This window comes from Lagopus muta, chromosome 11 (assembly GCF_023343835.1).
Source record: "Lagopus muta isolate bLagMut1 chromosome 11, bLagMut1 primary, whole genome shotgun sequence".
Classification (NCBI taxonomy): Eukaryota; Metazoa; Chordata; class Aves; order Galliformes; family Phasianidae; genus Lagopus; species Lagopus muta.
In genome coordinates this window covers 12,918,386-12,945,267 of record NC_064443.1, presented here as the reverse complement: position 1 = coordinate 12,945,267, position 26,882 = coordinate 12,918,386, and the positions used below count along the sequence as shown (strand labels likewise).

The window sequence follows — 26,882 nt, the reverse complement described above, 5'->3', positions numbered from 1 at the left end:
TGCCCTCTCAGCACCACAAAGGATGAGGGGCAGGGAAGGGCTCAGGGCACCCAGCTGTGCACACCAGCAGCAAAACAGAAGCAGCTCTGTAGCAGCAGGACCAGGCCATGTGTCCTTACTCAACAACCTGCCATCACTTGGGGTCCTCCATCCCAGCAGCACCAGCACAGCTGGGGGCTTTTCTGCCAGCTTGCACAATGAAAACAACATCTGAATAGCTGAAATACGTTCCCAGTGGTTACAGTGGAAAGACACCGTCATGTAGGCATCAGAAAACATGCACCATGCTGCCCGAGCTCCATCCCCACTGCAGTGAGGCCGGTGTGCTCCTGTTGGCCGTTGGCGGCCCTGTGGCATGGATTGCAACATAAGAGCAGCAGGGCCCCGGCTGGCGGGAGGTGTGACAAATCGTTGGCAGAGCACAGAACCAATTTTAAACCACAGAAAGCAATTTTAAAATCAGCAACAGGCAGCTGACAGCTCTGAAAAGAGCCTCCTCGTCATTCGTGAGTCTTTACGACGCTCTGCGAGGGCGGACGCGGGAGTTTGGGAGCAGCGGCGCGATGGGAACGTTCTGTTCAGCAGGAGGATGTGAGACAAGCCCCAAAGCTTATCACTGATCCAAACATTGTTCGGGTGTATGCGACCGCTGTGGTTTTCCTTCCAGCTGGGAAAACTTTGTATGGTTACTCATGTAAAACTAAGCTTGATGTGACATTAAGATTCTAGAAAATTATGCCTGGAGATGAGGAAATAAAGTGAACTCTGAGTAGCGACTAAGCCTGTATTGATTTTTATGCGTACGTTTCTCTGTCATTGTTACCGAGCTGGTGACACTGTGAAGGGCACAATTATTTATGTTCCATCAAATTAGTAAGTAATTCAAATCCCTGACGAAATTTCAAGCAAAAAATGCTTTCACTTTTCACAGAAAGTCCTTCTGACACTTAAATTGTCCTCTTACCCCTGGAAGGGCACTTGAAAATACAGAATTTGATAGAAAAACTGAAAAGGTATGCCAGAAAAATGAAAAATGAGATCAACCTCGTCGGTAGCATCCTTATATGTAACTGAGGGTTATCTGAGCTACTGCCATCACAGGGACAGAGTGGAGTTCGCAGAGTCCACATCTAGGGACAGTCCTTCTAGCAGGGCACTTGGAGAAATGATGATTTAGTTTGAGTTCGTACAGTTTCCTTAATGGCTGGGAGGAAGGAGTGACTGTCCAGCCTAAGTCAGCAAGGATGCTCTACTGGTCAAGAGGGAGAGAGATGGAAAAAGAAGAAAATCTTACTTAAATAGGCATGTTGAAATAAGATACAAGGCAGAAGCAATGCCAAAGGGCTGATGTTCTCTCCAGCCAGAGGACACATAAACACGGTCTAATTTAAAAGCAAGGCAGTCATCTCAACATTCGTAGGCATTCCTGACTTCCACAATATAGGGATGTGCCTCTGTATTGTGATGGCCACCTAAAAATAATGTCGGAATGGAAATACTATAAAATACAAATAAACTTAAGGGTTCCACTTTGCCTTTCTCCAACTTCTTTTGTTGAATCCTTGCTTGATTCAACCACTCTGTTCAAAGCCCACCATTTTCCAATGTATTCTGGCCAAAAACTCCATTGGGTTCCAGATGAATGCAGCCAAATGGAATACAGGAAGAGTCTTAAATTCATAGAAATGTGCTCACATAAGATATAAGTAAATTACATCAAGAAAAGAAATAAGGTGTCTGGAATAAAAGCTCACATCTTTACTATTACTCTAGATAATCACATTAAAAGAGAGATACGATATAAGAATTCTTTACTGAAGCATTCCATCAATATTTAAGTTAAAGAGAACAATTTCTTTGAGCAAGTACTTTGTAAGAGGAAATTCCCTTACTTTACCCACAAAAAGAGACTTTAAAAAGGCCTTTAATCAGAGCCTTTGAAACAGGAAGGAAAGCAAGATTTTCCTCTTTTTCTTCCTTAATGTTTTTAAAAGGAAACTAGCTATTGAAATATATCAGGCGACTTCCTTTTCTTGAAACACTATTACCCTTCTGTGCATTGTGAGCAAAACAAAAATAAACGCCTTTTATCCACCCAGATTTTGCTGTGGGTAGGCAGCGCCAAGACGAACTAATCATTATGTGGTCAGGGAATCACAGCCTTGGGACTGTGTCGCATCTTACCCACACAATTATTTTTGGGAATGAAATAATACTTTTAGGAGGCATTGGTGTGATTATCTGCCACTGGCTATTTCAGCTGCAGTGGTGAGGAGCAAGAGACAGAGCACAAAAAATGATGAGATGGTTAAAAGAGCGCAGAGCTTGCGGAGGGTAGAGTGGCTTGAAATAGAAGGCAGGTGGCTATGAAGAGATCTTGGTCCAGTTAAATGGCAGCTTGACTTCAATGTCAAAATACACAGCCACTGAAAAATCTTTGCAGTCCAACTGGTCCTTATTTCACTTCTGCCAGCTGCTTCGTTACCCACTGGGTGCTGGATAATAACATCCATTTTTGTGGAAAGCAACAGTTTTTTGGTCATGGGTGTTGTCTTTATTTCACAGCAGAACACTGCAATTTATGAACAGGAAGCCCATAGAAAATTCTCAGAATGAAGGACTGTATGGTGTGTTACCATTTAACCCCTGTTTTTCACTTCCACTTGGATTTATTAGTGTTCCCAGATGCAATGTTAAATGATTCTGAAAGTAGAGCAATTAATCCAAAATCCTATTTGTTTTAATCTAACACTGTCAACTAGTTTTAGGTTTGCAGTCAGGAGAAAAAAATGTTTGTTAAGCTCTAGAGCACTAGCTAATGTCTAAAGACAATGCTCTGAAAAGGTGCAAAGATGTTTTATCGCAGCACTATAGATGGGACGGAGATTTATTAGAGTACCTAATGCCATTCCAGCAGACGCCTTTTGAATTATAATGAGATTATTAAAACTTTACAAATCATTATATTAAAACCTGACAAGAGTACTTTTGCAACTGGAGCATCTTGATGTCGTTGCTAATGATGCATTACCTGTGATAAGGCTTCAGTAGAATTACTAAGTAAAAAACTGGTTATAAAAGTATAAAATATATTAATATTTATTTCAGTACTTGCTATAAGTTCAAGGATAATAGGTTTATATGCATCAGAACAGTCGAATGATCGTATTTATGTCAGCATTAGAAAGATGTTCATCTGCTGCAAAGTTTAATTAATTTTCACAGATAGTTAATTTTCTGTTTCATTATCAGCTCCCTAAATTTGAAAGACAAATAATTTATAAACAAATAGAAACTTCAGAGAGGAGTATTTTTAGAGCAAACAGAAGATAAATAGCAGGAATGAAGCACTAATACGAATGATATATTGTAGTGGGTTTTGATTGATAACTTATGCATTCTAGAGCACTGACTGAAAAGAAACAAATTGTTTACTGTTAGCCCCAACCCATTTTCAGGTAACAAATGGCTCTGGTCTTTACCAATCAAATAATGGCTGTAATGCCCTTAGACATCATGAATGAGGAATGTGCAGGCTCACTGTGTCCTCCTATGGGTGACCTGATCCTTTAAGGACAACATTCCTACCCTTTTCCCCTTCCCAGCAAGAAGAAAGTTTAAGCAGCTACTTACCATGATGTACGACGCCCTTCAACCCATGGATAATGGGATCCAGTGCAGAATTGTCCCTCTGACTGACCTACACGCAAAGGATACAGGATTGGTTACATCTATTCTGGCATCAGACAGAACAGTCTCAGCTTAATCTTCTAAAGAGAGGAAAAAAAGATGTTATCTAACAAGCTGCTTAGTTCTCACATTTACAATGGCTCCTCACCAAATGCCAAAGATACATGGTGTAATAAAATGAAGCAAGGAAGGTTAAACCAGAAGAAGGCATTTTCTGCATTCATTAAAACATTAGCAACATTATTACCCAGCAAAGCCTAAAAACAGAGATATAGCGTCTCTCTGGCTACTTCTCCTTTCCTAGAGGAAAACTGCTGTGATAAAGAGAAGTTATCCAGAAAGAGTCCACCAGTACAGGAACAAATCTGATGCCACTGCTGCCATCGGTAATGCTGGACCACTCTCAGCCATAAGAGCTGGGCTCTGACATCATGTTACTACTCATCAACTTGCAACACTGCTGAGGCATTCACATCCAGTAATGCATTTTTAAAAATTTTTGTAACTTTTTGCATCTCCAAAGGCTTTGAAGGAATAACCTACAATTTCTGTGAATGTGTCCCATTACCTAAAGTACTTGGTAATTTACTTCTGCAAAGTAAATTCTGTGTGTACCACATTCATGTAGTGCTTCTTTTTTCTTTCTTTCTTTTTTTCTCCCAGTCAGTATCAAAAACCTGAGCACCACTGACCATTTTTGGGCAGATTGCTCCAAATGAGGAAACAAATCAACTGCAAAAGGGCTCCTGTGCTTTCCTGCTTGCCCGTGATCTCACATCGTGAGGAAAAAGAGAGATTAACAACTTTCTGTCTGGATTTTAACATGTCAAGGAAGGAGTGGAGCTAGAAGAAGAAAACCACGAGAGGAACTTGTGCCCAGCAGGGAACGTGCGCTCTGTGTGAAGCACAGAACTGGCTTGGAGCATGGCTGCAGGACGAGGGCATCGCTGACTGCAGCACATACTAAAATGTGTTACTGTAAAAAGTCTGAGTATGGTTTTTCCCATCCTTTTCCCTCACTGCTAATAATAAATCCTAGAAGTGTCATTATCTTTTTAGCCAACTGCATTAAGAAGAAGAAACAAGCAAAAAAAGCCTCAAAATCAACACACCCCAACTTTCTTCTGTTTATTTGGCCTTTGAAATACTCTGCCATGCTCACGACACATTCCTGTGTTCTTGTTTCCAGACAAAAAGGTTTGTTTTCTTTTGGTGTTTTAAATGGAAATTGAAGATCCTTTTCTCATCACAGAACTTCAGTACTCACAACGATAAGGTAGGGCAAGATCTGCAATAAAATTATGAAAGCAGCAGCAGCAGCTTTGAAATATATACAGCTTAGATGTTACTGGCAATAATATTATTAGGCCTGAAGGCTGTAAGCTCTTTGAAGCATGAACTTTTATATGCCCAAAGGGGTGCTCTGTACACTTTGGACTCTGTATAAATAATAATCACAGTACACTGAACCCAATGACCCACTTTGTAGGTTCTGTCTGGCTTCTGGCAAATCAACAGTAAACACTTTAAAAATGCAGAGCTGTTGGAAGACACGTTCTTGCATCTTTTCCATTTATTCAGGTTTCTCCAAGCCGCAGCCACCACTAAAAAAGAAAAAGCAGCAGTGGATCTGAACAATGCTTCATTTATTGCTGTTTAACTGTAAGTTGTACAGAGTTTTATTTTGTTTGCTTTGTTTTTATCTCTCGTGACAGCTACCATCAGTTCAAAGAAAGCAAATGGGTGGAAAGAAAACTAAAGGTTAAAATCCTTCCTTTTGGGATTTTCTGTCAAAGCAGATCAATTCGTAACCTCAGCCTTGGCAGCACCCCTTTAATCTGCTGAGGTGGTATGCCTGTATAGATCTAAGCAATCTTTTGGATAACATACTCTGCAAATATGTTGTGCTCTCCAATAGCATGAAATCGAGAGTCATGTTACTTCTCTGGGGGTGGGAAAGCATATGCTGCATGCATCTGTAATCATGTTTTCTCTGAGGGGATGGGATCTCACGTTTCTCTAAGACTCCCAGGCAAACAAGTGACACTTGGGGAGACTGCAGTTCAGACTTGCTTGGGATATAATCTTGTTTTCCTTGCAGATGCTTTTCTCCCTTTTTTAACCTTTACTTACACACTGCTCTCCCACATCTCACTACACCCTCTGCAGGATCTTGGCAAGGCCAGTAGAAAAGCGCTAAAAAGTTTTCTTATTTTGTGGAATGGCTCAGGCTTCAGAGCAAAACTTTTCTTACATCTTTTTTCTTTTCTTTTTTTTCTTTTCTTTCTTTTTTTTTTATTTTTTTTTTAATTATTTATTTTTTTATATTATTTTATTATTTTTTTTTATTTATTTATTTTTGTTGTTGTTGTTGTTGCATTTTTTTGTATCTTTTCTTCTATCTGTGTTCATAGAAAAAAAAAGCAGGTTTTTGAAACCCAGAATGTCAAATTCTATCCCAAGTGCTGTATGACTGTGGTTTAACTGGCCTGGAGCTACCATGCTGGTTGAGATCAGAGATTCACCCCATACAAGAATCCTGTCTCTGAAAACAGCTGAGATATAAAAGAAAGGCAAGGGAAAAAGAAAGAAGGGAAAGAAGAACAAATCTACCACCAACATTTTTTTTTCACGTGTAATGTGTTAAGACAGTTTATTTTTTATTATCTTAAGAATAGATTCTAAAGGACTGCATGGATTAATGGGACAGATGGAAAACCGTCCTGAAATTGCCCTAAGATACTCCCAGCACCACTACCACTAATGTTGTTTCCTGAAGATGATGCATTCATTCAAAACTAACACTCTATAGGTCTGCAGCAAACAGAATAAATAACAAATTGCTTGCATCATTTGTAATTGAACAATGCCTGTAATCCTCTTCAGCAGAAATAAATAGGTAACTCTCATGCTAAGTGCAAGGGAAAAATAAACACGGGAATATCATTAAGCAGTTTCCTGCGCTAAGAGAGCTCTCCCCACAGGGTGAATATGGGATGAAGATGACACGAGGAAGCCCAGACTCCTTGTTTATCATACCCTTTGGGTGACTCCAATACCTGGTGCACGCGTCATTCTGGTAGAGTGAACAGCTATTGTTAATGCAATGAATAAAACAAGCACTTGCAATGTAGGAAAAGGTCGTGTACAAGTGACCCCATTCTGCAGTCATAAAACAGAGACGTTCTTCAAGCAAAGGCATGGTGGAAATCATTACCCTAGACAGGCTGCATTTACTTACAGCTCCTGCACCTAATGCAGGCACTGAAAAATGATTCATTCTTCGGTTAACAACAAGGCTGATCAGTCACGAACTCTATTGACAAGAGCGTTAACACCTTTCATCAGCACAACCTGCTGTCCCCTGCTTGGTGCCCCAAGAGCTGCCAGGGCAGGAGCAGGAGCAGGCCACGAGCTGGGCACTTCCTCAGGATAATGAAAGTTCCAGGGAATGCTCAGAGCAAGAGTGTGACAAGAGGACGGGCAGGGGACTGGTGATGCTAGCATGGTGCCAAGCCACAGCATGTGGGAACAGACTTTGCAGGGCAAGATACTACCATAGAAAGCCCCACAGTACTGAGTTCACTGTGAGTTAAAAAGCAAATTAAAAAAACAACTCCAACAACAAACATATGGGAAAAAAATGAAAACAAAAACAAACACAAAACAAAGAAGCAACAAAGGCAGTTCACATTCTCTACCACTCTTGCCCTGTAAAGTAGCTGATGCTCACCACTCATCTGATGATGTTATGGAACAAACCCAGAATGTACTGAAGTCTCTGATTTCACAAAAAACCTGTGACCACGTGCTATACAATTTGAAACGTGTGCTAAATTTGTAAGTGAACCACAGCCTGTCTTAATGCTGGGAGCAGTTCAATCAAGCAGGAAGAAGAATGTCAGGCAAAAATTTGGAGTTTACAATGACTTAAGGAAAAATAATAAATAAAAAAAAAATCAGAGGAACCTCCAACTGAGCACTGAGGCAGTTAAAAGGCCACACAGCTACCCCAGATCTAGCTTTACAGACCTCTGTCCAGAGGGAAAGACTCCCTCCAACTCCCCCCATTCCCTATTACTTTGGGAGCCTCTCCAAAACCAGGTTACCCTCCCTCCAAGCAATGCACTGTAGGCCCAGGGAGCAAAGCTCTCTAATGATCACTGGTACCTTGCAAAAAAGTAGGTGAATACTAATAGCTTGAACAGCTCAGAAGTCAGAAATACGCTTTTCTGTTAAAACATATACTTAAATGGGTCTACTGGATTGAAGAAAAGAGTCTGGGGGAAAAAAGAACAGAAGAAAAATCTTCCAGTCTGAGTGATACGAAATACAAATTTCTCTCTCATTTCCAAAGAAAAAAAAAATCTGGCATTTACACTTATTAAACCGTCATAAATTTGCAGCAACTGCTTTCAAGCTCATTAAATGGGCTCACAGACAGTACTGTAAAGCATCTCAAAGCAAAGGAGAACGCCGTAGCTGGCTATATTGAAAGGTGAAATGACATGCATTTTGTGCGAGTCAGGGGAAAATGAATGGCAACAATTTTGTGATACACTACCTGAGCCTTTCCCCTCAGAATAGTGATATAATTTACTTTTCTCTCCCACTGCAACATTTGGCCCCTGACTTGGAAACTAAATCTTCAATCTATCAAGCCTTACCCATCTGCTAAGCAAAATGGCCAAGACGATCTGCATGCCTTGAATTCGATATAGCCAGCTGCTCCCAGAGCGCGGTGGCATTAACATCCAGAGACCATCCTCTGGTGCTGTAAAGGATGGCGTCTGCCAAGGATGAATGACTGCATACTTAACAGTGGCAGCTGAAGCCAGTGACAATGGCTGACACGGAGAGATGCCAATGTGTCAAATTCTACTTTCAATTACAATGGTGAGAGTCAGGGGTAATATTCCCCCTCACCGCATGCCTTCAGCTCCCATTCAGCTCATGGTAAAGATGCACAGTTCACCAGCCAAATACTCGAGTCTCTGAACACGCTGTACAAACAGCTAAGAAAAAAAAAAACAAAACCTATTATAAATTAACGAGGTTGCAGAGATTAAATTGTCCTGTAGGGTTTCAGGACAATCAACATGGTTAAACAACTTATTCCCTTATCGGTGCAGTACCGTTGGACAGATGCCAGCCTGCAACCTCTGTGGCACTGTACCTGATTTTCACTGGATAGAGCAGAAATGAGCAGAATTCCAGTAATGCAAACACTATCTCACTCCATGTATATATATTTTAACGTTACAGCAACAGAATTGCAAAAAATTCAAGATAATCACAGTCAAAAGAAAGACGCTTTTCTCAAAGGGAAGACACTCGCCATATTGCTGGGGAGTCTTCAAATTCTCTCTTGCCTCTGGGGTCAAATTATTTTAGAGCCAGCTAATAGCTTGAGTACTCCTGGTCCTTCTGAACAATCACGCCTTATCCCTGCATTGGTCTGCAGCAGTAAAAAGGAAACACATCCTGGCTTTGTGAAACGCACCCTTTTGCTCTGCGCACAGCCCATTGTCTCACCTCTCTCCGCTCTCCCTTTTGAAGTCCACATTGTAAAATTGGCCGTGCATAAATATTTAATTTCTCAGATATTTCTGAATAAGAGGAAGTGAAATATTTCAGATCTGGAATGTGGATGAACTGATATAAAAAAGTTTACATGTACTTTGCTTTGAAATGCGGTAGGAAATATTTATTAGGACTTTTTTTAGGAGAAATGATGGGTGAAAAGGGATAGCAGACAAAGCTGCAGCACGCTGAGTTATCCATGAAAGCAGGAAAATGCCTACAGAGCTCCCAGCACAATGACAGGGTAGATTTGGTGCTCTCAATTTTTCACTTTCACAGGCACCAAATGATCCAAAAACGATCCGTTCCTGCTCCTCCACAGACGATATTTTCTTCCATTCAGCCTCTCTCCCATTTGCTATGATTGTGCATCTCCCATAAGAGTTGACGCAAAAGGACAAATCTGGCCGAGAGCCCACTGCCTCACGGAGGTGAGCTGGAGCCAGGAAGCATTTGCTGTGTAATGAGTGAACTGCCCAAAGTGTGTCCTGCAGAATGTCTTTGTAAGGGAAAGCATGAAATGGAAACAGTCCCCTTAATACTTCAAACTGCTGCTCATGTGTAAAATCAGACAGAAAACAGGTACCCAGGCAAGATGTGACACCAAACCTTAGGCTGGCACATGCACTGTTTCACACAGATACTGCCATGACCTTTGATTTTTTTAAAAATGTGTATTAGAGCTGTGCTTGCCTTTGCCCACGGCAGCTGGTTTCAGGATCAGTGATCTGAAGGCAAATTCTGTTGGGTTAAATCTGGGATTTGGCTTTCAGGTGTTAATAATCCTTCTATGAATGAAAATATATTAAAGACACAGAGGTGCAGATGCTGGCAGAGGGGATGTTCCTGGATGTTTCATTGACTGTGTTGTTTGAAAAGAGGGGGGAAAAAGTTAATGAGTCCTCCAATGATTATTTTAAATAGAATAATGGGTGCGCATTGATCCTTCTAGCTAATTCCACTTTGAATAATACATCATCCTGACTGAAAGCCTGCTAGTGATGTATTAACTTCATATTTCAGCACAGCTTTGGAGGGTGTCTACAGTGAGATATTAACTAGCAGTGCCAAAGAGAAAGCTGCACTTTAAAAAAAAATAAATAAATCCAAAATGGTTTTAAAAGCTATAGAGCTGACTTTAGGGTCAGGTGTTCTGGCTGCCCCCCTTCATTCGAGTACAACTCAGCCACTTGTGATGGATGCAACCACTGCTCCTCTCGACCTCAGCTGGCTTTGAACCAGCTGCATGTAGTCCTGAGGGAGTTTCAGACATCCTTAGACAAGGATGGGACAAACTAGGCTGTAGATTAGCAGAGTATGTTTTCTCTATCCATTCACTACTCAAAGGCTGAGTCAGTTTTGCTCAGCTCAGCTTATGCTCTGCTTGTGCATGCTGAGTTTCTTTGCTAGTAGGCAGAAGCATTGATCAGGTATTGCACTGAGTGATGAGCACACCTGGCTGAGCAACGTTTACACGTTTTTACGTAGCCTGCCCCCAAACATTACCTCCATTCACTACCACAAGTGTTGCAACACCCAGGATGGTAAAAAACAGCCAGCAATGCGTTTTCCTTTCTTTTTGTAAGCCACTCATCTACCTGAAGTTTAACTCACACCAATGATAGGGTAGACTCACAGGCATTAATTTCACCAAAGCATTCTTGCACCTTAAAAGCACAACACAGATAATTTACTTTAAGTGAATAGAACATTCAATTAACAAATTATTGAAAGATCTTAATAAGCATGTATCTAAGGAAAAAAAAAAACCCAAGATATGTGCAGCCCAAAAGCACAATCTGATTAGGAGCAATAGAATATTGAAGACACAAAGCTCTGTAAAAGACAAAAATGTAATTGCAACACAGAGGCAAGACAGCTTCAGCAGCAGATTCTCAAAGCCAAGGAAGCTTGATTGATGGACTGTACCATCTGCAGCTGCGCAAAAGAGGCAAGAGTGGCTCTAAGTTTATTTAAAGCAATTTCGGTGCGCTGAGCCTACTTGTTCTCCTCTGAGAACATAATATGATTTCTTCATAGAGCATGTAGTCTACTTATTTAAGCAGTAGTGTGCAAGATCTCTCAATCCTACCAGCAGTTCAGCTGGAAAAATGACACACCAGGGGGTAACATTTTATCAGGATGGAGCCTATTTTATAAAAACTGCCATCAGTTATAAACTGCTCTCACCATCCGAGTTAAAGAAAAAAAGAAAAAAAAGTTTGGTCTGCTGTAGAGTTCCCACAATCTGCCCAGTTAATAGGAATTTTTAGGTAAAAAAATAACCACTGTGACCTAAAGTAAGGAAGAAAATGGAACGGTGTAATGAAAAAAGCATCAGGAGCGCAACAGCCAGATTGTCACAAGGCACCCACTCGTTGGTATACAGCTTCACACGTTTGGAAAGGCTCTACTCAGAACTGCAGAACCAAGAATGGAAGATAGCCTGTATTTCCTTCTGCTCCTGGCTTGAGTGTGGGAGAAACGTGCAAGTGAGAAAAAAAAATACATTCAGTTTTGTTTTTCCCTTCTGAAAATAAAACAACATATCCCGGTGGGTAAACCAGAAAATAAAATATGCTGGGCAAAATGTGTCGAGTGGAAGGGAGCAGCTCAGATGGGCATTTCTGATGCCAGCATTTTGCAGAAGTCTGTAATACAATTGTTCCAGCTAAGCTTGCCTTGGATGCAGCAGAGATTTCCAGCCTTTTTCCTCTCTTCTAGCCAATAAAGGATTTTGGTGACTGAGGTCACAGCAATCTCCCCTTTAAAATGAAGAAAAGGATTTGTCTCAGCTTCCCAACATCTCTCTTTCATTCTACATGAAAAGTCCCCATTTTTCTCTCTCTCAGTGTTGCCCTCAGCTCATTTCCCCATGACTGCAGCAGCAGCTCTCTCCAGCCCGCCAGCGCCAGATGACTCAAGCCGGCATCTATGAGTCACAAACACAAAGGATGCAGAAATGTCAATTAAGTTACACAGCCACTTCCCCAGTGACAACCACACCTCAGTTCACAATTAGATTAGAAAACCAGTGAAAACAAATTGTTGTAGGGCAGAATTCTTATCTCCTGCTCCGAAACACAAAACTCCGCCGTGGTTCGCTCATCGCTCCTTTTGGCTCGTTTTTCAGTAGGCTGGTATGAACTGATCCCTGAAACTGACGCGGGAGCTACAACAAATTTCCTTTCCTACATCTAACGAAGCTGTGGGCTGGGAGAGCACTCCAGCTTCTGGGAGTCTTTGTGGTACAAGAACCCAATTTTAGACCGGTGCTGGCCATTAACAGCTTTCTGGCACAACAGGAGAAGCGAGACTGTCAACTGTAATATGGTTCTGTTCCCTCTGAAGCAAGTTCTTGATTTTTTTCCCTCATCTTATGTAAATTTTCAATGCCATTCAACTTCTTGCAGATGCTTGCAGCTTTTCAAAATGCTGGGCCCTCATTCCATCCAGTACTGGCGGTACCCAAGGTAGAAAGCACCAGCTCATCCTCAGCATTTCTCTCCTGCCTCCGCTCTCATTTCTGAGCCACCTCCCTCTCCCATCGCCCACCTGCCACATCCTCCTCACTCTTTCTTTCCACTCGAGGAGCTGTTCCTGTTTCCTCCAACATTACAGCGTCTCCTCTTCCCAAACCGTTCCACATCACCCCCTCAAGATCCCTCGCATGGTTCTGTTGCCTCTCCTATCTTTCTCCTGCACCATCAAGAAATCCCCGTGTCTCTTCCCAGATATCTTTGCACAGAGGACATGCAGGAGCCTGGTCAGCGAGCGGGCTAGGCCCAGGGAAAATAGGATTGCAGGAAAAAGGGCACAGAGCCCACTGTAGGGCTACCAAGGGCACCTTTGCTGGAGGGCAGGAGGTGGAGGTGCACCCACAGACATCCCTGAGCCAGGGTGGGTGCCAGCAGCAGAACCCCAAAAGACAGACAAGAGGAAGCAGTTCTTGCCTAAATCTTCTTTAAACCACTGAACTAAGAATGGCAGGATGTGGCCCTCACTTTTCATCTCAGCTGCTTCTACGCTACTCATGTTCCTGAAGCATCAGAAGTATAGCTCAGAAAACCCATCTTATTTCACTGGTGTTACACTACACACAACAGTGAGGATCATATGTCAAGCTGTTTGTTTTTCACTTGGCTAGAATGACCCAACAGCTCACTCGTTTCCTTACAAAAACATTTCAACAAGTATCACGGCTTGTGCTGAGAGGAAATGGGGAAATTATTGTGAAGGAAAAAAAAGCACTTCGAATACAAGTGCATTAAAAGCCTGGGAAACATTGAGTTTGTGGCAGCAGTTTCTTCCTCTTGAAATACAAAGAAACACAAAAACTAACATGACATGTACGCTTGTTTCAAGATGTTCTACATTTCAGCAGTGGCAAAGTGAATGCTGTTCAATCATGGCGAGTAGGTGAGTCTTAAAGCCACAGAACTCCTCAGGATGCTCTACCCTTCATGCCTCTGCTCCACAGGCTCCTTACAGCTTTGTGGAGCTTCTGCCAAGCGTGACCCAGCTGTGGAGGGGGTCTTCGTGCTCTGCCTCTGATCAGAGAGCCCTCCTCCTGTACAGGATGTAGCTTCAAAATTGCAGGAATCTCAAATTCTCAGGTAAAGGTTTGAGAGAAGAAATGAAACCCAACTGAATGTGATTTAAAACAAAACTTAAAATGTGGTTAGAACAAAAGGTGCTCTGTTCACAAGTTGAGTCTGACCCAGAGTGATGGAGAAGCTTCCTGCAGGTGGGTGTACACAGGAATGCTCTCAGGAAGCCTTCATCCACACTCTCTGAATCTGCTTGCCAGAGTACCCACCTTTTACTTTCAGATGTTTACTTTCCTCAGGGCTTTAACTCCTGAGCGTCCACACATCACGTATGCTGGCTGTGATCCTACCACCAACACTGTGAGCAGTCAGCTGGGCTACCCGACTCTTGGCACACACTTCAGTCATGACCCAGTTTTGGTACCTACCTCTAGAAAAAAATCTCTCTTCTCAAAATGTGTCTGGATGCACAGTCCTTTGATGGCACCACCATCATATGATGACCTACGACCGACACCACAAGCTGTGTTTGGCTCTCCCCTGCCAAACACTTGAGCTGGAATGAAGCAAGGTTAAAAGCCAGTGCTCTATGAAAGCAGACCTCAGAGGACTGCAGAGGGTTATGTTCACTGCCAGGTTGTGCAAACAAATATCCCTCCCAAATAATCAAGACCCAGCAGAGTTTACATCCCAGTTCAGCTGTAACATGCATACAAGGAGCACTGCACCAACAGCTGCTGTAAGGATGAAAGGCTTCCCAGAGCTGCATGCTGTAACATTACCTGTTCTCTGTAGACTGGTCTGTAATCCCAGTGCAACAGCAGAATCATAGAATCATTCAGGTTGGAAAAGACTACTAAGATCACCAAGCCTAAACTGAACCCATCCCTACTGACCATGTCCCTCAGTGCCAGATTTTCACGGTTCTTGGACACCTACAGGGATGGTGAACCCCACCACCTCCCTGGGCAGCCTGTGCCAACGCCTCACCACTTTCTGAAAGTAAGTTTTTCACAATATCCAACCTGAACCTCCCCTGACACAACTTAAGGTCGTTATCTCTCATCCCAGGACACAAATGCATTTGCACTCTGTCTACATCTGGATTTATGGGGGGGACAGCAAGCATTTTCATATATGCCATGTTAAGGAAGGCATAATAAATCTTCTATTTTTAACAGAAAAACCTGGTTATATGTCTCAGATGCAAAACAAGCAGACGTCAGAAGAAAGTCGGTCTCTCCCAAAAGGCAGACAAAGGCTGGGCACTTACGACATGAATGCAGCATTAAAAAAATTGTTTCTGACACAAGAACAGCTGACAGAAATAATCTCCATAGCTCAGCATGAATTTATACAGCCTTTCAGCAACTCTATTAGACAGGTGTGGTAGCAGCCAGCTGTACGGCAGGCACAAAGCAAGTTTCGGCAGAACTCAAGTGCCCATATGGCCCCGCAGCACTTCGAGGCGGTGCCACCTGCCCAGGCATCACCCCCTTCTCCCACTGCCATCTGTCCACAGAGAGATATCCAGACCTACTTGAGGAGCAGTGTGAAGCAGGTCTTGATAACAAGTTCAGACTCAGAAATGATGATGTCTTCATCCACAACAGGGAGACCACCAAACAGCTCCATGTGGACAGGTATAGCAGCCAGTTCTGCTCTGGGCTTTAATTCTCTGCCCAAGTTAGCAGAAGAGACAAGTCTAGCTATGAGGCAGGGAGGGCTGTGTGCTACTATGGAAGGCAAGTGTGTTAGCTGAAATATCATATGTCTCTGTAGATACATGGAGCAGCAGAAGGAACCAGTCTGCTTAGCTGTATCACTGGTAATGAGCTGGTAAAAGGAGAGCATCCCCAAACATTCACCTAGAGTTTCATATGACTGGTATCTTTACACTGCCTGTTTACCATTATGGGGAACTACCTGCTCACGCCTCCCATGAAATGCAGCAGGATAGAAAAGCATGTGTTTTTAGCAGCTTACAATGCAAAATGCAGAAATAAATTCTTTGAAAAGTGAAGGATCTAATCATGTTTCAAACAAGAGCATTTTAAATTACATGAGGTGTTCTTATAGGACCGAGATATGATAAAGAAGGTTTGCAAGGTGGCAATGGAGGTGGGGGGGAGAAGGAGTAAGAAAACTTTACATTGGCTGCTACTAAAATACAGGCATGTAGACAGTGCCCTACAAATCACAGATAAAACATACACAGCTTCGCTGTTAGGGTTATGGAGCTGTGCTTTCTAATCAACACTTACCCACACCGCTGCTTTTAAATATTGACCTGGTGGCATGATTCTGAGGGAGAATGTTTATCACAAGGGGTGATTTAATTCAATCATCCCAATTCCTGCATAATGAGATCTTATTTCTCCTAAACCCCAGAAAGCAGTAGCTTAAGCGAACCTTACAGATCAGCTAATATATTTACAGCCTTAAAATAACACGAGACACTATAAAATACACTGAGATTCAAAGTTAATCTATTTTAGCAATACTCTTGCAGCAAGCGGAGATGAATTTTACGCTGAAAAAATCCATTCCATCCAAAGCAAGGCTGAGCTTTGTAATAACCAAGCTGCTTTCTAATGTGGTACATCATTTCACATTACTCACAAAGAACAGTTTGCCAAATCTGTGGTTCGGCTTCATTTGATACAGTATGCGGGTGGCAAAACCCCACACCTTCTTTCAGAAAATCTCTTTTATTTTTGATAATGACTGCCTCACAATGTATTTGTGATGCACAGAAATTGTACAGTTACAATCAGCAGCTAAATACTTTTGGATTGTATCAGCCCAGCAGCTTTCCTTTGGCTTCTCAGGCTTCTCAGTCCTGCGAAACACTGCAAGCTCATAAGAGAAATCCTGCTCCATCTTGCAAACCTCTGCAAACTCACTGTTAGAAGTGCTGTGAACAGATTTAAGCAATCTTTATTTAACACATACTTCAATTTTCAGCACAGAAGAGTGTGATTGGCATTCTTGACTCATCTATCTCCAGTAGAGCTTAATGCTCATAAAAGCACATCCCAGATTCTTTGCTGGTTTTGTTCAGAGAGCTCTGATTAAGCGCACCTGAACTTAAAACAAAGGAGAATTTAATATTACTCAAACTGGAACCATTTAGCTCCTTCCAAACTCCCTATCTCCTCTGGATTAACGTGCTTTCAGTGAGCACCAGAGGTAGAAGACATCCAAACACAAGTAAAACTGAGCTGCAAAAGGATTCCCAGGTTTACCCACCCTCAGCTCCGCCCTACGAACTTGAGGATTTCTGATTTAGATTCACAGGAGGTATAACATCAGATAGGAGGATTACTCTGGGCAAGCCGCCATCTCAGCTGCAGAATTATTTTGGGGGTGATATGCCATCAGCATTATCTGTTAAGCCATCAGCCATACATATAAATGTCTACCTCTAAAAAGACATAAAGAAAGAGACCAGCCTAGGCTCTGATTTACTTTCATTGCCTTTCTTTGACCCCTGGAAAGAAAACCCTCAATACCCATCTCTCCCACAGCCGTCCGGCAGCACAGACACTGGAGATGACAAAAACCAGCAACAATTCGACCCTCTGGCAGGAACCTGAACACTGCATTTGCAGTCATTTACAAGAGGTTGTAACTGAATCACTGAGAGGCTTTTTAATGCATGCTTGCTCTGCATTATGTGCAACATATAGGAATGATACAGGAACCCATGTGTGTTAGTGGCAATAACTGGGGCGGTAATGGGCTGGGCAGCACCTTCCTGCTCCCAGCCTCTCTCTTCCACTTCCATGCTTTCACAGCACATGGAGCCCAAGCAAAACTTCCTGACTCTGCAGCTGGACCTGCTCTGCGACTTGGTGAGGGCACGATTAAGATGACGAGGGAACTGCCTCGCTGACTGCACAGAAACGACATGTTCCATTTATTTGCACAGTGCAAGCCCTAAGTGATTCTTACATCTCAAAGCAACCCATTAACAAGAGACTTTGTGAATGGAGTATCTGGGTAAACACTTCAAACAAATATATAAATTATGCATTGTCGGTATACTTTTCTACCTTAGGGACCACACTGAAACGAGACTAAAGAATTATGTTTTATTTGTATTAAAAATGTATTAGCTGCTGTCCGAGCAGGTTTTCTAGAACATTTGGTATGCTACCCAGGAAATTCTGTCTGAAGCTTGCATTGTTTATTATTGCCAATACCAGGAGAAACTTGGCACTGTTGTAACTGAGAACTACAGTAATAATTCTTCAGGCAGAACAGCTTAAATTTAATAAGAATAACTTTTCCTTCTGAGCCAGGAGATCTGAAGGCAAAGGGAGTCCCGATTTTACCCATCTATTTTATATATTCAGACTTTACAACCAATTTCTTTTATGGTACAAAGTGAAACTCAGCAATCATTTATGAATGGATCCCACACTCTTACTTAATGTGTGCCCTAACGCTAACTGGTAACCAGAGACACTGCAGCTCCATGGAAGACACAGAGGATGAAAACTAGTGCTGCTTTTCTAAGGGCTACACAAACACTGTGCAACATCCAGCAGGACTGTGCCTCACATGGACCTGAGAGCTGGATGCATTTAAGGAAAGGATAGATGCAGTACTTAGGGACTTGGTTTAGCGAGTGGTATTGGTGGTAGCTGGGTGGTTGGACTAGATGATCTTAGAGGCCTTTCCCAGCCTTAGTGATTCTATGATTCTAAGTTCCTGGATCTCAGTGCCTACGACCCCTGCACGTAAACCACCTATACTTGATTAGTCCTCTGAGAGACAAATGGGGTCTGTGTCCTGGATGGCTGCAGAGGACGGACTTTGCAGAAAAATAAATTGAATTAAATTTAAAAAAGAGGTAGGCAGAGAGACATAAAAAATGATCTTCCCGGAATCCAGGCTGAATGTTTAACAAGAAGGAGAAAACAGAGTTATTCAGAGGCAGCTGCTGTGTTTGGGAGAGAGGAGAAGGGAAAGGAGATGAACGTACAGCTTTATTTCTCCTTTGATTCTGTAACTAAGACCAATTCTAGCAAAACTCTCCAAAGACTTGGAGAGCAAAAATAGATGCTTTATTTCCAACCTCTCTCCCTTTTTCTTAAACAAAAAGGTCATGTCAGAATGCACCAGCTTGGAAACGTTGTGAGGAGGACGGAGGACGAAGCAGTCGCTGCAGAGATGAGAAAGGGTACATGCAGGAAAGAAAACAAGGCAGGTTCAATGACTTCTCAGTGCTCAAAGACGCAAAGAGAGACTCCACAAGGAGCTGGTGTCCCCCCAAAGCACACAGCAGAGGCTGCAGTCCTCATGCTCTGCCCCAGCTCTGCTGGCATCCTGCCCCAGCTCTGCCATGCAATGTCTGAAGAAATGGCAAAAGTGACACAGCAACAGAGCACGCTGGAGAAAAATGCAAAAGGCAACGCTGCAGTTAGGGAACTAATTTGTTTTTTAGTCTAATGGTTATAATCAGCAGACTTCCTGAGTATCAATCTTCCTGAACCACAGAGGGGGTGAGATTATAGACTGACGACTGTAATTTTTACATATTAGACATCTAAGTGTCATTTTCAGGAGTCTGGTAATGAAAACTCCATGAGACTTTTTTCCATCAATTTAAAGATTTTTTTTTTTTTTTCCTGCATGACTACAAAATGATTTTATTTTTTTAAGGCAGGATATTTTTTAAATCACAGAGAAGTAAATTACTGCACTTCAGATGCTGACATTCGACACTAAATAATTCCTATGCTGACTCCAATTTGGAACACCAAGGGCGAGGGAAAGGAAAGGGAGGCAAACGAATATGCAGATGTGTGCTGATCGAGTTCTTAGGGCAAGTTATTCAAACAAAACCACTAAAATATAAGGGGACAATTATGAAAATTAAGGCTAACAAATTGGCATGTAATTTAATGAAGCAAGTTAATAACGGCATCCCACTTGGGATTAATCATAATATATTAATTAATAAGCATTGGGAAGCAAAAAAGCTGCACGTCAAAATCATTTACAATGCTGTAAACTGAAAGATAGCGATCCTGACATTCAGACGATCATTAAGCTAGAAGAGCACAGAGATCTGTTCCCCATGCAAAGCACACAACCAGCTCACATTAATGGTTACGACAGATCGTTCAAGATATTGAGCAGAGACACCATAAAACACACTGAAAGTGTTTCTCAGATTTGTAGGTTTGCACTGCTTTGGGGTCCAAGTCCTCTCAACTGCAAAAGAAAAGTTTACAGTTCCTTCCTAGCATCACTCATTGTGATGTTCCCATTAAAAACAAAAAGCAATGGAATGTGATTCATCACAAAAACCAAAAGTTGCCCAGCAGCACACCGCAACCGGGAGCTGCCCTCATCAGACCAGGGAAGCAGCAGCACAAGTTATGAGACCTGGCAGTTAAGAAAGCATTTATAGTCCACTCAGGGAAAAAATTATCTAATTTTCGTCTTTAGTTAGAGGTTGTTCCAGACACACTGGAAACAGCATTTCTTTCTCTATATGAACCTGAAATTAAAAGCAAAATAAAAGTCAAAGTCTCTCTGTGCACTCTGGTATTTCACCCTGCGCTGCACAAAGAACCACGTGACATCACTTTCTGCACAGACTGTGTTCCCTAAAACTTAACCTGATAAAAAGATTCTCATTGGAAGTATTGCATTTTGGCATCATCTGACATAAAGTGGGGCTTCCTGCTCTCCTGCCTCAGTGGAAAATGCCATGAGTTCATGCAGCTGCAGAGAAGAAGGGACAGGAAGGCGATCGCTCGGGCGCACATAAGGCAGATTATCCTTCTACACCACACAGTCAGCCTGTGGATAGAAAAGTTTCAACACAGCAGGTTGCAGCCATCATGATCTAGAGACTGCAAATGCCTCTTGGCAGAACACAGGCAAGCAGAAGCAGAACGATGTGTTTGCTTCCAAGAACGATCTGTTTCAGCCGCCCTGTCAGTCTGTCTGCCTCCAGATCCAGCCCCCCTTTCGCTCACGCATTTGTACTTGTTCCTCCAAGCACGCCTGCTCCGATGTTCAGGCTGCTGTGTGAACACCTCTGCTCTTAGCAGACTCGTGCTTGGCCACATGGGCTCCTTCTCACGAGTGAGGCACAGCAAATGTGCAGCCACGTGAATAAGCAAGCATGGTGCTCTGCAAACCAAGAGAAACTTGGCTCGTGTTTATATGGGACGTGAGATGGGGATTACGAGGAGCCTGGGCTCAGCAGAGACGCCAGAAGCAAAAGTATTTCTCAGTGCTGGTGTCAGTCAACAGAAAGTTTCATAGAATCAGAGAATCGTTTGAGTTGGAAGTACCCTTAAAGGCCATCTGGTCCAACTGCCCTGCAATGCACCGGGACACCTACAGCTCCATCAGGTGCTCAGAACCCATCCAGCCTGACTTTGGATGTCTCCAAAGACGGTGCACCTGCCACCTCTCTGGGCAACCTGTGCCACTGCTTCTTTGCTCTTATCTGCAGTATTGCAGCAGCCTGCTCCACAGATAACAGCCTGTGGAGTCTGAGGAACTCCAGACTTGGACAGGAGTTGTTTGCTTAGTACTCTCTAGAGGCAGGCCAAACATTTATGTCCTAAAATAAAGGATGAAGAGCCCTATTACAGAATCCTTTTTCACTGTTGAACAAAATATGAAAGATGACAAAACTGCACAAAGGTATGAAACAGAGCAAGGATAAAGCCTCGTTAGGCATTTGAAAGTCAGTGAGCACCAAAACTGAAACTGGCTATATATTTACTTTTTCAGTCGCAGAGCTATTCCCCATCTGTTCTCCCTTTGCTTTCTTCCTTTACATAAAATATTCAAAAATATTCAAATTTCTCAAAGTTTCAAGAGAAGTTGAAACAAAATAAAAATCTGAACATGCAGATTTTGGATTTAGTTTAAAAATTCTTTTTTTTTTTTTTTTTTTTAATTGAAAGGTAGATTCTTTTAGAAACAAACATTTCCCTTGAATTTTTCCTACCCAAACCCAGCTTCCAATCAATGGGGTTTTAATGCAGGTTCTTAGACCAGCATGGGCTCTCACTGTTAGGCACCCAACCTCACATGTTTTGGCTGCAGAGACGGCTCTGGAGGCTGTTCAGAGCCATTCACGCTCTGAACTCAACCCAAATCTAGCAGGCTTTAAGAAATACTCATAATTTTATGTTTAAATCCTCCACAATGCAAACTAACTGTCATGTTCTGATAGGTTTATCTCCATCTATTTACTGGAAAGTTGGGTGAGTATTTCTCTACTCCAGAAATGATTCCTACTGCTATGTATCAACTGTACTGCACAAGGTTTTTCTCAGAAAAATGTATTCCATGACTCTACAGACTCTGCCTGCTCACATTTACTCAACTCTTCTACCCTAGGGTACATATTTTCTACTTCTATATATTATTCTTCAACTATACAAAGGCCCTAGTACTGCTTTTATTAGTAATGACTAGTAGCTTTAAATAGCTGCAGTGATTTACAAATACTTGGAAACCGTACGTCAGTTGGTAAGAACACATTTCAGATTGTTTTGCTCATCTTCTGTTCCACAGAGGGCTACTAATATGTATGCATGCACTTTGACAAAAATAAATTACGCTTTCAAAAGGCGTTTAATAAATAGCTTTAGCCTACATGCATTTTCATTTCATGAAGATAATTTAAAAAAAACCACCCTGTACTAATTACTAAATAATACTCCTAATCAATAATAATAGTTTTATTATTCATAATAAGTATTCATAATAAGTATTCATTAATAAAATACCAGGAGTTCTACTGTAACCATTAAAAGAATTAATACTGTAATTTAATTTTAAGGTCTTTACATGTATCTGAAGTCTATTAAAATAAATGAAAAGCCTCTCAATAAGTCTGGGTGATGCCCTGCATGTTAACGATGCTACACGTTATTTGAGCTACCGCAAATCACCTTTAAGATATTGCCTAAACACTGAAGCAGTGATTATGATTCATGTAGGTGGACATAATAATGTTTCAGGGAAAGGGCACACTTCCTCTTCATTCTCATTTTCCAAATTAAGTTTTGCTCAGACTTTCAAGAAGTGCTGCAAGAAGGAAGACGTAAAATTAGGGCACTGCCAAGGGACGATGAGATCCTGGTGTCCTACCAGCTATCCAAATAGCAACAGCATCCGAAGCAGTTAGCCACTGAAAATACCAGAGCCAGTTATGGGCAGGGAAGACAGGGGAAAAAAGAGTTTCTAGGGTAGTCAGAAGTTGAATTCTATTATTTCAGAACCACACAAAAAGGGGCATATTTGTGTCAAATATTCAGTGACTTTGACTGTGTTCCACTGATTTATGCTGCATTTACCTCATTTGGGCTCTGTGAATAGCAAGTTAATGATTGCTTTTATGAAGCTTACCAAGAATTGCTATCAAAAATCTTGCAAAAGCAAAGCCACAATTACTATTTCTGTTTGTTTCAAATCTCTGCATACATAAGCTAGTAGCAAGTATAAAGACATTCACACAGAAATAACACCCATCTATAAAAGTTAAGCGCTACACATATTTTTCAACAGCCTTAATATTAGAAAAGAGAAACAAAATTGCTTCCCAGAAAAAGACCTGTAAACTTTTGATGTTTACGCCACGTACTTCTGAAAACACCATTAGCTCCATACTTGCTCCCAGGCAGCTAATTATCTTTAAAAATCTAGCCCTATACTGCTAACGCTCATGAGTGATCGAGGTATCAACATCACTCATCATTAGGAAGATAATTTTAATGATGAAAGCATTGCTAAAAGTTACTTTTAAATTCATTTTTACTTTGATTTCTTTAGAGATGATTTGTTTGAGTACCTGAGATACAGTAACTAATCACTGATGGTTTTCTTTGCAAATCATAAAATAGATTTATAGGCACTCCCTGCAGGAACAAGAATTCCATCACCTCCTCCTGAATTTCTGAGCTATCGAATATTTGATGAGCGCTTAGGGAATCAGTATTGTGTCTTTTCACAGCAGTAATCAAAGAATGAAGTATTCTCTGCTGTAATGAATCTACCACAGGCCCAAAAGATGAATATTTTAAACGCAAAAGCAATATGTTTGTTTTGAACACATTTAAGTTTGGCTTTAATAAAGCAATAGTGAAGTGTGCAATGAATTATATTCCTAGATGGTTAAAACTGGGCTGTGCAATATTTCTGAATGCATTTAATCCAAGTAACTATTCATTTTAAATGTGACTTATAAATATATATTACACAAATGTGTATGAATGGATGATTCAGGAAACAGAGAGATTTGTGCCTTCCCTTCCACTCCTGGCTTGCTTCAAAACCAGCTCGGCCTGACAATTAATTGAGGCCTGGAGCGAGAATATTATTAAGAATGAGCTGAACCTCACCGGGCTGAAATTACGCACCCACATGAACTATTCAAGGTAGGAGCTGTTAAATCAAGACTGACGTGTCCTGCTGGCTCCTCAACCTGTCCTGGTGGACGGGTGGGCCTCGCCAATGAGTCCCATCACTGCAGTGTCGCCGCCTCTGCAAATCCTGAAGCCTTTACTAAAGACAAAGAGGATGCTGCTGGCTGCAAACAATGGATAGGAAATTATGAGCCTTCCACCAGCACCGGCTGCACCTTGAGATGCACCAAGTAACCCCAACACTGACAGGTCCAGTTCTGCCAAGGAGGCCGAGAGAAGTCATGGGCTAACCTTATTTCTCTCCAAAGCACTCTGATCTTTGCTTAAAAAACACAAACAAGTTTTCTTTAACAACAAAAAAAAAAAACCACCCAACACAGGAGCTTTTTGGCTTACCCTGCTGCTTTGTATTTTGATATTTTGATTCCCTCTTCTTGCACTACAGTGAGTGCTTTCCACGCCAGTTCTCGCTTTAAGGAAAAGTCACTTCTTCCACAGATTCCCTGGCCCTTAGTGAAGAATGTTTATGGTCTGAATGACTGCAATACCTCCTGGCATCAGCAGAATGGAGCTCCTTCTTTCCATTTCAGCTTGTTCCAGCTGAACAGCTTTTAAAATAATTCGACCAAAAAGAGATGACAGGTGCCTAAGTCACTTTGCTACTCTGTCACATTCCTGTGGACTTGTGGCCTCTCTGAGAATGAGAGGTTCCTCAGAGGTATAGAGTATAGAGCATAGAGCATGGTCAAGGGTTTCTCCGCTTGCTTTTTGTGTTTTGCACAGTGAGGCACTTCATCTTGTCCCAAATAATGAGCTACAGAACAGAAGTCTGCAAGAATTTTCAGTGGAGCTAAATCATCTGCTGCTTCGTTATTTGTTGCATGTACAATGTTCCCTAGCACCCTGCTTGAAGTGATGCTATGGTCAGAAAAGGGTCCACGTATCTTTGGAGCCTTCTTCTCCATATGCCTTTTCACTTTAAAACATGCACGCCAGTGCAAAAATCAGCTTTCAGAACCCAGTTAGAGATTTCAGACTAGCAAAACATTTGCAAATTGAAAATACCTGCGGCAGAATCCCCACAGCTATTTCATGTGACACCATCTGAGCGTCTGCCCACAGCGAACTACTGAGATGTGCGTTTACAGCAGTTTGGAAATGCAAGCATTGTTTCCCAATTTTAGCTAGTAATGTTCTTCATTTGTCAGGTCAACTGACCTGCAGCATGGCATCAAAAAGAGAATTTATCAACAGAATTTATAATGAAAGCAAAGAGAAAAGCACATATGCGATTATCAGCAATTACGGTATAATTCCAAGTGCTTCAATTATCCAAGTTCAGAACCAATGTACTTTACCTGGAAATTGCCCTTGAAACAGTGAATTCAAAATGGAAAATTCTTATATAGTCTAAGTTAAATTATTTAAAAACCAGGAAAGAGGGTTCTTAATTATTTAATGTTTCACCAATAATTATACAGCTCAGTATAATGTTCACTCACTGGAGAACCTGATTTTCAAGGGAACATTTGTGAACATCAGTCAAACAAAACACGCATGCCAGACCCTGAATTCAGTCAGTGCAATGCACATTCATTCCAACACAGCATTAACACATTAGTCAAAATCCAAGTCTTGACTCAATGGCAAACCTAGCCAATAATTTCTACATTAAAATGTTTACACAGAAAAGCACCTGCAATTCAGTGTTCCAATATATTTTTAAAAACAAACAAAAAAAAACAACACAACCAAAACAGTGTGCCTTGTATTACTATATTTCTTAAATGTTGTGTTCTAAATAACTGAGCTAGAGATGGGGCTATAGACATGGAAAACAGCAGACTATGAAAATAGTCCTCAGAAAGTTAAAACTGTTTATCAAAATAAGGACGTGGACATCTTAAGGACATTTGCTTCAACAGTTCTGAGAGCCAGTTTCAAAAGGCAGTTTTGAAATTAGTTGCCTGAAATACTGGCTTATTTTGTGCCCTGGGGAGTAAGGCTAAAGGAACACCAAGTATTTCTGAACAAAACAGCCAACAAAACCCCGAGCTGTGGGTCACCGTCGCAGAGCTCCTCAGTCTAACACTGCATAGATCTGCAAAGCATTACCACCATCAATTAATAATCCTAAGCACAAAATCTTCACTTCCATGGGACAAGCTCTGGGCTCACGATGGGCAGCTCCCACACTGAGCACCCCACACCTCTCATGGGCCAGAAAATGCACAAGCCCTTTGAGCATGAGGGCTCTGGGCTCTACAAATCTTCCCAGGCAGCCTTCTGTCTCAGAGCAGAGCTACCCAGGAGGAACATCTGATACAGACAGGTTTAATGGCACACTGCTGATCTATCACTTCAACCCAGAGGCAAGGAACTGAAAAAAAAAAAAAAAAAAGGAAGAAAACCATTTCCTTTCAGCCACAAACTGACTTGTTGCTGGGTCACTTTGCCAAGGATTTACCTTACTCCCATCACTCTGGAAGAGAACAGTCTTTTTATCAGTAATGGCTTCAGATTTCATGGCTCCTGGAGCAGTGGAGCCCAGCTGCACCATCATCAGGACTTTACAGCCCAATGTCCTGTGGCCTGCAGGGCTAGAAATGATGAAAAGTATAGATTTCTGGTTCTCTCAGGGGAC

At 41.8% G+C, this 26,882-nt stretch overlaps 1 protein-coding gene across 3 annotated transcripts in view; it reads right to left on the bottom strand.

Annotated features, from left to right (window-relative positions):
* The window catches only part of PTPRG (protein tyrosine phosphatase receptor type G), a 377,855-nt gene that overhangs the window by 102,518 nt on the left and 248,455 nt on the right, over positions 1–26,882 (bottom strand). For all 3 annotated transcript variants that reach the window (XM_048957891.1, XM_048957892.1, XM_048957893.1), the window contains one exon: positions 3,634–3,700. In XM_048957891.1, the coding sequence (XP_048813848.1) occupies positions 3,634–3,700 (67 nt within the window). The remainder of the gene's footprint in view (positions 1–3,633; positions 3,701–26,882) is intronic.